This window comes from Lissotriton vulgaris, chromosome 4_1 (genome assembly GCF_964263255.1).
Source record: "Lissotriton vulgaris chromosome 4_1, aLisVul1.2, whole genome shotgun sequence".
NCBI lineage: Eukaryota > Metazoa > Chordata > Amphibia > Caudata > Salamandridae > Lissotriton > Lissotriton vulgaris.
Genome location: NC_141691.1, coordinates 1,064,413,828 through 1,064,426,309, shown reverse-complemented (window position 1 = coordinate 1,064,426,309; position 12,482 = coordinate 1,064,413,828). Strand labels below are relative to the sequence as shown.

Sequence of the window (12,482 nt, the reverse complement as noted above, 5' to 3'; positions counted from 1 at the left end):
GGGGGTGATGACGTTTCGGGAGTTGTGGAAACGTATCCTAATCACGGGATGGTGGGCGTGTTGACTATGTTTGTTTACAGTAGGAGGAACAGGTCTCTCCGTACGTGTAAAAAATAATGAATTTAGTAGTATAGACTCGTATATTAAGACTAGAGGACAGGCTAATCATCAAGTTTTCATTCATTGTTTCCTACTTGCTTTATTTTCAGGAAGGGACCAGCTACAATAGACATGAACTTCCGCCTGGCCCATTAGCGTTGACACCAATTTATCGGTGACTCACCAGCTGCCGTATACCAACCTACCTCCTCTACTTAATCTTTAGGATCCATAATCACTGGGATCCCTTAAAGGTAAACAGGGCTCCATTTTCCTTAAATTGGACACACCCCTCCTTCCCTTCCTTCTGCCCCACTAATATATGCTCCCTTTGTCCACAGCACTTTCCAATTCAGACAACCAGTCCTGATGATGATCCTAACTTCTCTGGATCGAAACGCCGTCGACCCAACAGCCTGAATAACAGGCGCACTTTTCTCCTAGTGGCTTTAGATCTGAACCAAAACTAATTGTGCCCACTGTGATATCACAATGTCACATGCGCCGTTCTAGCCACCCACTGTAAATAGTTTGCACCACTTGCAAGGGGCGCCGACTACGCTGTTTTCTTTCACTTGCGTCGCCACCTGCACTATTTATTCACGTTTGCTACGTGCATGCTATGATTAATTGCCTATTAACTTTTACCTTTCAGGACACTGTCTTCTAAAGACCCTTAACTCCAACATCCGTGTGTCTTTTTAACAGGATACTCTGATTCACCGTATCAAATGCGGCTGACATATCCAGTAGTACTAATAGCACCGAGTGGCCAATGTCAGCTCGCATTCTTAGATCGTCAAGGCCTGGCACTAGGGCAGTTTCTGTTCCATGGTCAGGGCGGAACCCTAATTGCACCTCATCTAGCAGGTGATTTTCTTCTAAAAACTGAGAAAGATTTACTAACCCCCCGCCACAGAATTTTTATCGGATAGTGTAGCAGGGAGATAGGCCTATAGTTGGACGGGCATAGAGCATGGAGTGTGGCTTTCTTGAGTAATGTGGTCACCATTGCTTGCAGAAGTCTGGGACCTTTCCGCTACTCAGTGATTGGCAACAAATTTGGCGCAGCCGGGGGAAGAGTTCTAAGTTGAATTCTTTCCATATCCTCTGCGGGAGAGGGTCCAGCAATGACCCAGAGGAAACACTCAAGGCTATTTTATTAAACATTTCCTAAGTGGGGATCTGGAAGTGCTCCAGAATAGCCTGTTGATCTTTATCTGTTCCCTTTTCTTTTTTCCCCGGACATCGTTGGAACTGATGAATCGTTTTCATTGTCCACACCAGTCTCTTTGTTTAGTTCTAGACCACCAATGATTTTATTAATCTTCTCATCAAAGTAGACTGCGAGAATGTCACAGATTTTGCGTAGCTAAGATCTTGTGACGCCTGGGGGTAATTCTAAGGTAAGGAATCTCTCACTACGTGTTTCTTTCAGATTATTTTCTTGCGGTCACAGCCTGCTTGTCAGCCTTTGGTGCCAATTTATGCTTTGTACCTGTGAGTCAATTGGCGCTGACTTATGCTTAGGTGCTGGTGGCTCAGTCAATATCGACTTATGCTTCAGTAATGGCAAAGTGCCGGAACCATCCTCGTGCTGTGACCCGTTAGCCTGATTGCACACTCACGGTGTCAGCTTGAGTCCGAGGGCTGTGGCGCACAACGGCGTGGCAGGGGTAGTGAAGGGGAGTGTAAGATTTTCTTTACATGGGGGTCAACTGTACTCACGGTACTTAGGCGTTGTTTTGGTCCTTGGCCCAAAATCAGAGATGAGCCATGGTGATGTGGGCCCCTCTTCATGCACCTGAGCATGTTCTTCTCCACAGGATAAACCGTAAGTGGTTTAGTGGGGGCTGGTAATGAACACACCATCTCCTACCAGAGCCCCAGCTTCACTTTCCATGCTACTGTTGTGCGAGTACTCCGCCTCAGCTGCCAGTTCCATGGTGTGTGCCAGGCATTGATCCCTACAGGTCTGAATAGTCTTCTTATTTTTGAATAATGCCCAAGCCAGGCACCTGTCCTGTTTATGCAACGGAGAGAGTCATAAATTACATACCTCATTTGTATCCGAGTGTGCGTATTTGGTCACGCACCGAGGGCACCGTCAGAAGACGTTCTTTTTCGTCTCCATCACCCGGAGACGGTCATTCTCGACGGTTTTGTTTGTACTGTTGTCAGGTAATGTGTACGCGGCTCCTAGAATCAGTGAGTGTCATCCACCGGATCTCCGGGTGCGGTCTTTATTGACCGTAGGGCTCATGGGCATGGAATGCTGCAGAGCTCCGACGCAGTCCATCCAAGCCCAATGGCAGGAAAAAACTTTATTACAAAGGAGCCATTGTACATTTGCAATATCTCAAGGGGGAGGAGAAACAACATGCCGCTGGTCATAAAACATCCTCGAGAGAAAAAACTATTTGCAGGCAGGAGTATGCATAACATGTGTATCAGCTGCCAACACATGCTACGAATCGTCAGTTCCTGGTCTCTTTCCTCTTTTGCACCCTCAGACGTGGAGCCTAGACAGTGTGCGGATTCCGAATTTGCAACCTTTTAAGATTGTTAAGAGGACATTACACAGAATGGGGAGGTGGGAGGGCAGAGAGGAATCTGTAGTTAGATAGTGCATTCAACAGAAAAAACATCACCAAAGGTAATTAACTTGTATTCCTGATGGATACTTCCAACTATAGATTCCTTTTTTTTTTTTAATAGACACCATAGCAGTACTGCCCAAAAGTGGCAGGTCTGGGGACCGGACTCAGAACACAAAGTCCTGCAGAATCAATTGTTGAAATACCTTCCCATTGGACTTGGCTTTCAAGGCAGTAGTGTTTTGTGAACAAATGCATTGATGCCCATTTTGCAGCCCAGCAGAAGTCTATTAAAGGCTCCCCTCACACCAAGGATGTTGTACTGGCTTTGACCCTGGTAGAATGAGTCTGCAGGGCCTCAAAAATCTGCTTCTTGGCTAGCATGTAGCCAATTTTAATACAGAGTACTATCCACCTTGACAAGGTCCTCTTTTGCTCAGTACTTTTCTTCCTTTGCCTCAGAGAAATTCACAAAGAGCTGATTATCTTTTGTGCAGGCAATGTAGAAGACGTTTGACATTTTAGGGTCATGTTGACGAAGTGTCTCTGCACTGTCAAGACAGGGCAAAAACACTAGAAGAGTAATTGATTGGCCACTGTGGAAAGAAGTCACAACCTTCAGCGGAAGGCTGCCCTAGATCTCGGTACCAGTTTGTCCAGAAAGAAGGTGTAAGGCGCTTGTATCACCAGAACCTGTAGTTCACTAAGGTAACGTCTGGAGGTAATCACAAGGAGCAAACTCAAAAGGCATGCACATGAGAAATGTAAAGACCAAGTTCAGGTCCAACTGACACATAAACAGCTGGGCAAAAATATGTGTATCAGACCCCTTATAAAACACACTATAAGCTAAATAAAGATGGTCGGTCAGGTAAATACAGACAAAATGGCTGATAAATAACTTTTAACTATGCCCATCACAAGGTTTGCTGGGTTAAGAAAAGATCAAATAAAAGAACATCAGAAATTTTCACTCACATGGGGTTGTGTTTCAGGCATTAAACAAAGCGACAATTGTTTTGCAGTGCCCTAGGTAGATCGCCTCATGGAATTGTGTCTGGTCACAAGGATGTTATCAACCATCTATGTCAGCAAGTTAAACACATTCAGTTGCTGCTGCTCAATCTCCTGCCATGGAAGTGTAGGCTGTGGAGATGTGGAGATGTGGTTGTAGCACCCTGCTCCTCCTGCGGAGTCCAAAGTATTCAAGACCACACAGCGCCCTGCTTGGTACAGTACCAGATGCTGTCATATTGTGTGCAAGGATGTGCAGCAGTGCCCCATTTGAAGGATGCTCGGAAAGTTTCAATTCTAGACTAATTACCCAAAGCTCCAAAAGACTGATAAGGAGCTGGCTCTTTGATGAAGTTCAGAAGTCTCTGATGTCCACCTCTACCATATGGCACCCCAATTCAGAAGTTGCAATCTGTCACCAGTGTGAACGAACATTGAATGGGGTAGAGTCGCCTGCCAGCCACCATTGGAGATCCTGTGCGGAGACACAAATGGAGTTAGAAAGACAACCCTAATGCCTGGCCCACTGTGGTGTGAGGGTCCATTGCAGGGCCCGCATGTTCCATCGGATGTTCAGAAAGAGGAGGCTACTCAAGCCAAGTAGACCAAGTAACCTTGGTGCCAGTATCAAAGAAATTCATGATTGATCCCAACACATATTCTGAATGTACTGGTCTTACTGCGGTAGATGGAAGGGCTAAAATATAATTGTATCTAGAATTGCCCTGTGGAATTCACTGCGTGGTGCTCTGGAGGGCGCACAGCTAGTAGATGGTGTACCCCAATATCTAGAGTTCAGATGTCATCTAAAGGTGGCCCACGAATGACTGCAGCGAGCCCGCCATTAGCAGCCAAAGGTACAGGAATGTGTGTACACCTGACCTCCGGAGATGAGCAGAGACCACCACCATCACTTTTGCAAATACATAACAGGCTGAGGTAATGCCAAAGGGAAGCAGGGTGAATTGAAAATGTGTCTGGCCTTCCCTTAAGCCACAAGTAACACATGTCTGACTACAGGATGGAAATAGGAAAATACTTGTCCTTTAAGTACCAGGACACCACCCAGTCCCCTGCATCCAGAGAACAGAACATCAACCAGAGGGAGCATTTTGAACCTGCCCTTCCTTGGAAAGGTAGAAACAGTGGGATGCCTAAATTAGTACTGAAGCTTCCCGTCCTCCCTCGTAATGAGGAGGTAGAGTCAATAGCATCCTTCTACCCTCCGAGTCCTGTACCATCTCTAAATGGCACCCTTGGACAACAGAAGGTGGTCTTCCTCCATCAGGATAGGAAGTACTCCACAGAGATTTGCTCTGGTTTGGGAGGAATGTACAGTGGAGAGGGAAGAAAGGACAGGGCATATATACCCTATGACCGATCTGTAGGACCCGCCTGTCCATTGTGATGAATCTTAAGGTAAGGTAGGACCTGCCATATTCTGCCTGCTACTGGCTAGTCACGAACCAGTGGGTACAGACTAAAGTGGCTTGGCAGCCACTGCACCAAAGTAGTATGAATTTGTGGATTGCTGTCCCTGCAGATTTAAGCACGGTCTCCTGGCGCAGCAATCATGGCTTCAAACACAATGAGTTGTCAAGAGCCTCAGAGAATGGGCTGTGGCACAACTATTGAACAGCATTTCCATTAGTTACACCTGTTTGTCTCCAGAAAACCCAGTCGATCTCATCCAGGCATGCATTCTGAGCATGACACCGGCACCTACTGCTCTGCCGATGCAGTCAATAGTGCCCAGACCAGCCAAGAGCACGTACTTGCCTGACCATCATATATCGTTTGGGCCAAAAAGTCCCCAAGTTCCTCGAAGATGGCAGGCAAGATTTTGCTGGCCACATCCCATAATGTGCTGGATTACATAGCCAGGAGACAAGCAGCAATTGATGTACCCAGGTTCTACACTACCCAAAGAAAATATTCTCTTTTCAAAACTATCAAGTCTTTTGGATTTCCTATCTGGAGAATTGTGGATGAATTAATACATACAGGTCTTCCTTTATGAAGCTTCAATAATCAGGGTCTCTGGCATAGGGTACTTGGTCAGGAGGCCCAGGTCACCAGAAGCCGGTCTATACCACCTAGATACAGGTCAAATGACTGATGGGCATGAGGATGGTTGAGACAATGAAGCTAAAAGGGCATCAATAAGGGATATAGTAAAGGCCTCATTATTCAGCAAGGATGGCCCAGATGAAGCCAGCCCTTGGTTGAAGGATCTCAGTTAACACATTTTTTGTCTCAATAGTAGACAACTGCAATTCTAGTGTATTATTAATCATACGAATCACCACTGCAAATAAAGCACTTTCCTTTATCGGCAGCCTCAAAAGGAGAGCCACGTTCTGTTTCAATGGCTGTGCCTAGCGCACTGCATTTTGCAAGTCAAGATATTGAATACATCTTCAGTATTAAGGGCAATTAATCTGTTGCCTTCTTCATCATCATCAGTGCCTGCTGGACATTGGCTTCCAGTATTGGGTAGGACTCGGACCCAAAATCAAGGTGAATCCTTTGCTGATCAGGATATCAAGTAGGGCTTGGCAAAAATGTAATTACTTTAGCATATCTCAAATAATTTGGTGTATTTCGCATTACACTTGCTACGTAAAATTCACAAAATTAAACCATTATGCCAACTCACCTAATTACATGCCATTTACAGTACAAATGTACCACAAATGGTGCAATTTGCAGTACAAATTAACTGTAAATGCACATGAGTGACTGCTCTTTGTGATACTCGGGTTTAAATGCATCTTTGTGCCAAAATTCGATGCGAGGATGCATTTCATGCTAAAATACTATTTGAAATTAAAGATTTACATGGGCAAATGCTTCCCACAACCCTTGTAGGTTTGTCCAGCAATAAATAGGTTTTGTCAGGATATTAGAAAAGGGTACGAACAGAATCGTATGCTGCTCTCAATTTCTTTGATAGCTACCATAGGGGATTCACAGGGAATTCAAGGACACAATGTCGGAAGCAATACCTGGTTTGTGTTATGGGAGACCTATTTATAAGAGCAGAAGCCTACCCTCTCCTTCATTCTACATTTGGCCGCCATAGTCCTGCAGTGTTTACAAAGCTGTCCAAATCATAAACTGTCTTAAGTGTTCGGTGGCTCTTTCTGGGCGAAAGGAAAATTGAATTGAAGGACTTTTCTGGCACAAGGCATCACTGGTTACAGAAAGCTAGTGTCATTAAATGATGAGCACTTTTACGTCTGTGCAGCATCTGATTAGCTCCTTAAATTAAACAAAAAAATGTTTTGATGTTTAATCATTCCTTCGTTGGCCGTAAATAAAAAAAAATTACTAAAGTGTCCTGGGATGTGACTATACCCGCCAGAATATCCTACCATTTATAAATATTGGCGAAGATTCTGAGATGGCAAATGAATGAACCTTACGACCAGAACAAAAAAAAGTGCAGTGGATCAATAAACAGGAGTTTGAATATATTCCAAATAAGAAAACTTAAGGAAGGAATCTGGTTGCTTACCAAGGAACATATGTCCAACCACCAGCCACAAATGAGAGGGAATACACCGATTTCCACAACAACTAATAAAGAGACCTTGAGAAAAAAAAATCTAAAGTTAGTTTTTAGACAAAATGTGCAAAACACTTACTGAAATAAACAAAGATAGTAAATTACCTTGACAACAATATAGCAGACCCCCAACAGACGACGTGAACGCTGAAATTTTACAAGTGCCGCCAAACCCTATCAGTGAATTAAGGAAAGCAAAGCCACATGTCAAAACATATTGTTTTTGCCGACGAAGATTACAAATGTATCTTCTGTTGGCACCGTATTTCAGCCCCAATTAAAAGTTGTAACTGATTTGACCATTAAAAAAGAAAAAGCACCGTGGAAATAACCCATGGTTTCCACACGTTTTACGTGCCATGTACACGTCCCTGCTATACAGTGTTGGCTCCGAAATACATTTATGCTTTTCATCTCAAACTTAAGTCTTATTTGTCAGTCTCTGACAGGACTAAAAGGACTCATGACAACACCAATCAGGTTCCATCCTAGGCTATATCATGGTTTTCCTCAACTGAGTTATGTCTCTATGATTGATTGCATGGCATAGTGAATTAGCCCAATATTACTTTGTTCTTTAATCACTCCACATTTCGGCAAAGCTTTTCAGCCAGGTCCCGCTGTGACCCTTGCACTGGTTCTGGCATGAGGTGTAGCCTTCTCCGTAGAGCTTACGGATATCATTTATTGATCTAGTGTTTACAACAGAAGATTGTTTGTCTAAATAATAATGCATTGTCTCCTTTGTCACGGTACAACCCAAGACCACTTCATGCAAAACTGATTCACGGACACATGCTGCCAGTGTCAAAGCAACTCCTTGAATTCTAAAGCAGCCAAAGGGAACTGCAGCCGTTCCAAAGTCCATGGCTCCTATATTGGTGATTGTTCACATCTCTCAATGAGGGTCTACAGAGCGCGGACACCCCGGGGCCTGCGGCGGGAGAAAGGAGGGCGGTTCCCCTTTCCTACCAATCGGACATGCCCAAATGCACTGATTACGGGGAGGGTGTCCAGCTGGAACCAAATGAACTATCCCACTCTCTGGGATCACAATCCTCCCTGTGAAATGACACGGGTGATGCTGTTAAAAACTGTCCATTAACAGTAAGGGGAGTTACTGTTTGCCTTCAAATAGCAGTAGCCACTGGATCCATTTGTCTGCTACTACTCAGCTGTTGGGGTACAGTAGGACCAATGTGGACGTTGTATATTGATGCACTAAGTCACTTCAGATATAAGATATTCAGAGAAATAGTATACTCACATGCTTTCCCGCATTCTACACTAACTGTTCGGGTTATGTACTAACATGACCCATAAGGAATATGCTACCTACCAGTATGCATCTGTTCTTGGCATGTAGGGCTGCTGACATTCATATCTGTGCATAGATCGCCGCCTAGTGTTGGGTCCGGATGATTGCACATTGTTGTCCTGGAAGAGTCTTCGAAGTATCACGAGATAGGTGACTCCTCCCCTGGACTACAGTGCGCATGGGCATCCCCTCCATCCTAAGATTGTTTTTCGCCATTGTGGCAGAGATGGAGTGTAATACAGTGAGTGATGTCCATGCTACATAGTAATTCTGAATGCTACAGCTGCTACAGGTGCCGGGGAGGAGGGTGGGTGATATGAATGTCAGCAGCCCTACATGCCAAGAACAGATGCATACTGGTAAGTAGCATATTCGGTTCGAGGTATGTGGGCTGCTGAATTCATATCTGTGCATAGATTACATAGCAGTCCCTCTTGTTAGCGGCGGCTGCCCGTGCCAGCTGCATCAGTCTGAAAAAGAGTTTTGAGAACAGCCTGACCTACAGCTGCCTGCTGTCTTGAATGTACATCTACGCAGTAGTGTTTCGTAAATGTATGTATAGTGGACCATGTGGCTGCTCTACATATCTCTTCTAAAGGAATATTCCCCAGGAAAGCCATGGATGCTCCTAACTTACGTGTGGAGTGTGCTCTTGGAGGAATGGTTAGTGTGCGTTTAGCCTTTGCATAGCAAATTTGTATACACTTAACGATCCATCTGGCTATTCCTGCTTTGGAAATGGGGTTGCCTTTGTGCTGTGGAGAAAAGGCAATAAACAATTGTTATGTCTTCCTGAAATCCTTTGTTCTGTCTATATAGTACATAAGAGCCCTCTTGACATCTAATGTGTGTAGAGATCTCTGCGACATTTTCCAGATTAGGATAGAAAACTGGCAGTTCTATGGTTTGGTTCATGTGGAACTGCGAAATCACCTTAGGCATGAATGTAGGGTTGGTGCATAGTACAACTCTATTTGCGTGGACCTGTATGAATGGCTCTTGAATGATTAGTGCCTGGAGGTAATGGCTACTAGGAAAGCAACTTTCCAGCTCAGGAATTGAATCTCACAAGAGTGTAGAGGTTCAAAAGGTGGTCCCATCAGTCTGGTGAGGACCACATTCAGGTTCCAGACTGGTGAAGGTGGGTGTCTGGGAGGGATCACTCTTTTGAGTCCCTCCAGAAAAGCTTTAATGGCAGGCACTCTGAATAGTGAGAGGTGCTGCCTGTTCTGAAGATAAGCTGCTATTGAGGATAAATGTATACAAATGGAACTGTACGCCAGATTACATCTGTATAAGTGCAACAAATGACAGATAATGTTTTGAATAAATGCATCCAGTGGGTTAATGTCATTATTGTTACAATATAAGACAACCCTTTTCCATTTAGCCGCATAACATGATCTGGTTGTGGGTCTTCTTGCCTCCTTGAAGATATTCATGCATTCTGGCGGCAAGTTGAGGTAGCCAAATTCTAAGATTTCAGGAGCCAGATCGCCAGGCTGAGCTGTTGCGGATCTGGGTGCTGAATTTCGCCATGGCTCTGCGTTAAAAGTCTGGGTGTTAGCCGCAGTCTTTGATGCGGTACCACGGAAAGTTCTACTAGCGTGGTGTACCATGGCTGGCGTGCCCACGTTGGAGCAACCAGGATGAGTGTCATAGAGTGTTGCTTCAGCTTGCGTGCCACCAGCGGTATTAGAGGTGCTGGGGGAAAAGTGTACGCAAACCTGCCTGACCAGTTCATCCATATCGCATTGCCCTGTGACTGCGGATGTGGGAACCTGGCGGCGAAGCTTTGGCATTTTGCGTTTTCCCTTGTGGCGAATAGGTCTATCTCTGGTTGACCCCACTGCTGGAAGTACGGTTGGAGTACTGATGGATGTATCTCCCACTCGTGCATCTGGTGGCTGTGTCTGCTGAGCAGATTCGCCATCTGGTTGTCCTTGCCCGGGAGGTGTTCCGCCATGAGGTAGATGTTCCTCTGAATGGCCCACTTCCACATGCTCTGAGCCAGATGAGACAACTGTGGAGAGTGTGTTCCTCCCTGCTTCTGTATGTAGTACATGGCAGTCATGTTGTCCGTCCGGATCAACACGACCTTGTTGCACAGGTGTACTTTGAAAGCTTTCATTGCCATGAAGATTGCCATCAATTCCAGAAGGTTGATGTGCATCTTCTTCTGCTGTGTCATCCATAGTCCCTGCACTGTGTAATGGAGTACATGAGCTCCCCATCCTTGGAGAGATGCGTCCGTCGTCCGTATTATCTGTGGTACAGGCTCTTGGAACGGTCGGCCCTTGCAAAGGGTTTGTGGGTTCCACCAATGCAGAGAGTTGTATGCCCGACCGCTCACCAACACTAGGTCTTTCCATTGTCCTTGAGCCTGATTCCACTGACGTGCCAAGCACTCCTGAAGCGGGCGCATATGTAGTCTTGCATGCGGGACTATGAAGATGCAGGAGGCCATCATGCCTATGAACTGCATGAACACTCTTGCTGGAAGCGAGTGTTGGGGTCTGAACTTTTGTATCAGCAATTGCATGCTGTTTATCCTCACTGAATTTGGCTGAGCTTTGGCTGCCAGAGTGTCTATTTTCACGCCCAGGTACTGTCACACGTGGGCGGGCTGAAGATGTGACTTTGGATAATTCAGCGAGAATCCCAGACTGTGAAGAAGATGAATGGTGTGGGACATGTGGCTGGCACACTGCTGGGCCGTCTTTGCTTGAAAAAGCCAGTCGTCCAGATAAGGGTAGGCATGTATGTGCTGTCTCCTTAGGTGTGCTGCTACTGTCGCCAGGCACTTTGTGAACACCCTGGGTGCCGTCGTTACTCCGAAAGGGAGGACTTTGAACTGATAATGTTGATCTTGAATAGTGAACCTGAGATACTTTCTGTGTGATGGGTGTATGGGTATATGGAAATACGCATCTTTCAGATCTAGTGTTGCGAGGAATTCTCCCTGACTGAGTAACGGTAGAACCTGCTGTAAGGTGAGCATATGAAAATGCTCTGACAGAATGTATCCGTTTAGAGGCCTTAGGTCCAGTATGGGTCTGAGAGACCCGTCCTTTTTGGGTATTAAGAAATACAGAGAGTACACCCCTGAGTCTTGGTCTTCTACAGGCACGAGCTCTATGGCTCCTTTTTGCAGCATGCTGACGACCTCCTGCTGCAATAAGTGTAAGTGTTCTGCGGACATAGGACGGTGTCTTGGTGGTATGTTGGGTGGAGCGGATGTCAGCTCTAGACAGTACCCGTACTGGACAATGTCTCTCACCCACCTGTCTGTGGTGATGTATTTTCAGACCGGCAGGAACTGTTGCAGTCTCCCCCCGACAGGTGTGATATGGTCGGGGGCAGTGACAGGGCGTCACTGTTTGTTATTGGCAGAGGATCTGGAATTGTTGTTTCCTCTTCCTCTGCCCTTGATGTTGTTTCCACGATATCCACCCCTGTTGTGTTTATTGTAGGTGGTTTGTGTACCTCCTTTATTATACTGTGTCTGCTGTGTGTTTTGGCCTCTTGAAGGTCCTCTATTATTGGAGCCACGAAAAGAGCCACCCCGAAACTGCTGTGACTGCAGAGCCCCCATAGACTTTGCAGTCTCTGTGTCTTTTTTAATCTTTTCAAGGGTGGTGTCAACCTCAGGTCCAAATAAGTAGTCCGGGTTAACTGACTGATTGAGGATAGTAGTTTGTATTTCTGGTTTGAATCCCGAGATTCTTAACCAGGCATGTCTTCTTAACATGACGCTAGTGTTAATGGCTCTGGCTGCAGTGTCAGCTGTGTCTAGCGCGCATTTGATGGAAGCATTGGTTATAAGCTTTCCTTCTTGGATTAGCATCCTCCGCTTCCTCCTTGTACTGATCTGGTAGGTGTT

The 12,482-nt window shown here is 45.5% G+C and overlaps 1 protein-coding gene across 1 annotated transcript in view; it reads right to left on the bottom strand.

The window, feature by feature from the left end:
• Nucleotides 1-12,482, bottom strand: part of MARCHF6 (membrane associated ring-CH-type finger 6) — a 1,612,715-nt gene that overhangs the window by 1,029,529 nt on the left and 570,704 nt on the right. The window contains exons 13-14 of the mRNA XM_086965293.1: nucleotides 7,387-7,455; nucleotides 7,231-7,305 (exon numbers count right to left, since the gene is read on the bottom strand). Coding sequence (XP_086821419.1) covers nucleotides 7,231-7,305; nucleotides 7,387-7,455 — 144 coding nt within the window. The remainder of the gene's footprint in view (nucleotides 1-7,230; nucleotides 7,306-7,386; nucleotides 7,456-12,482) is intronic.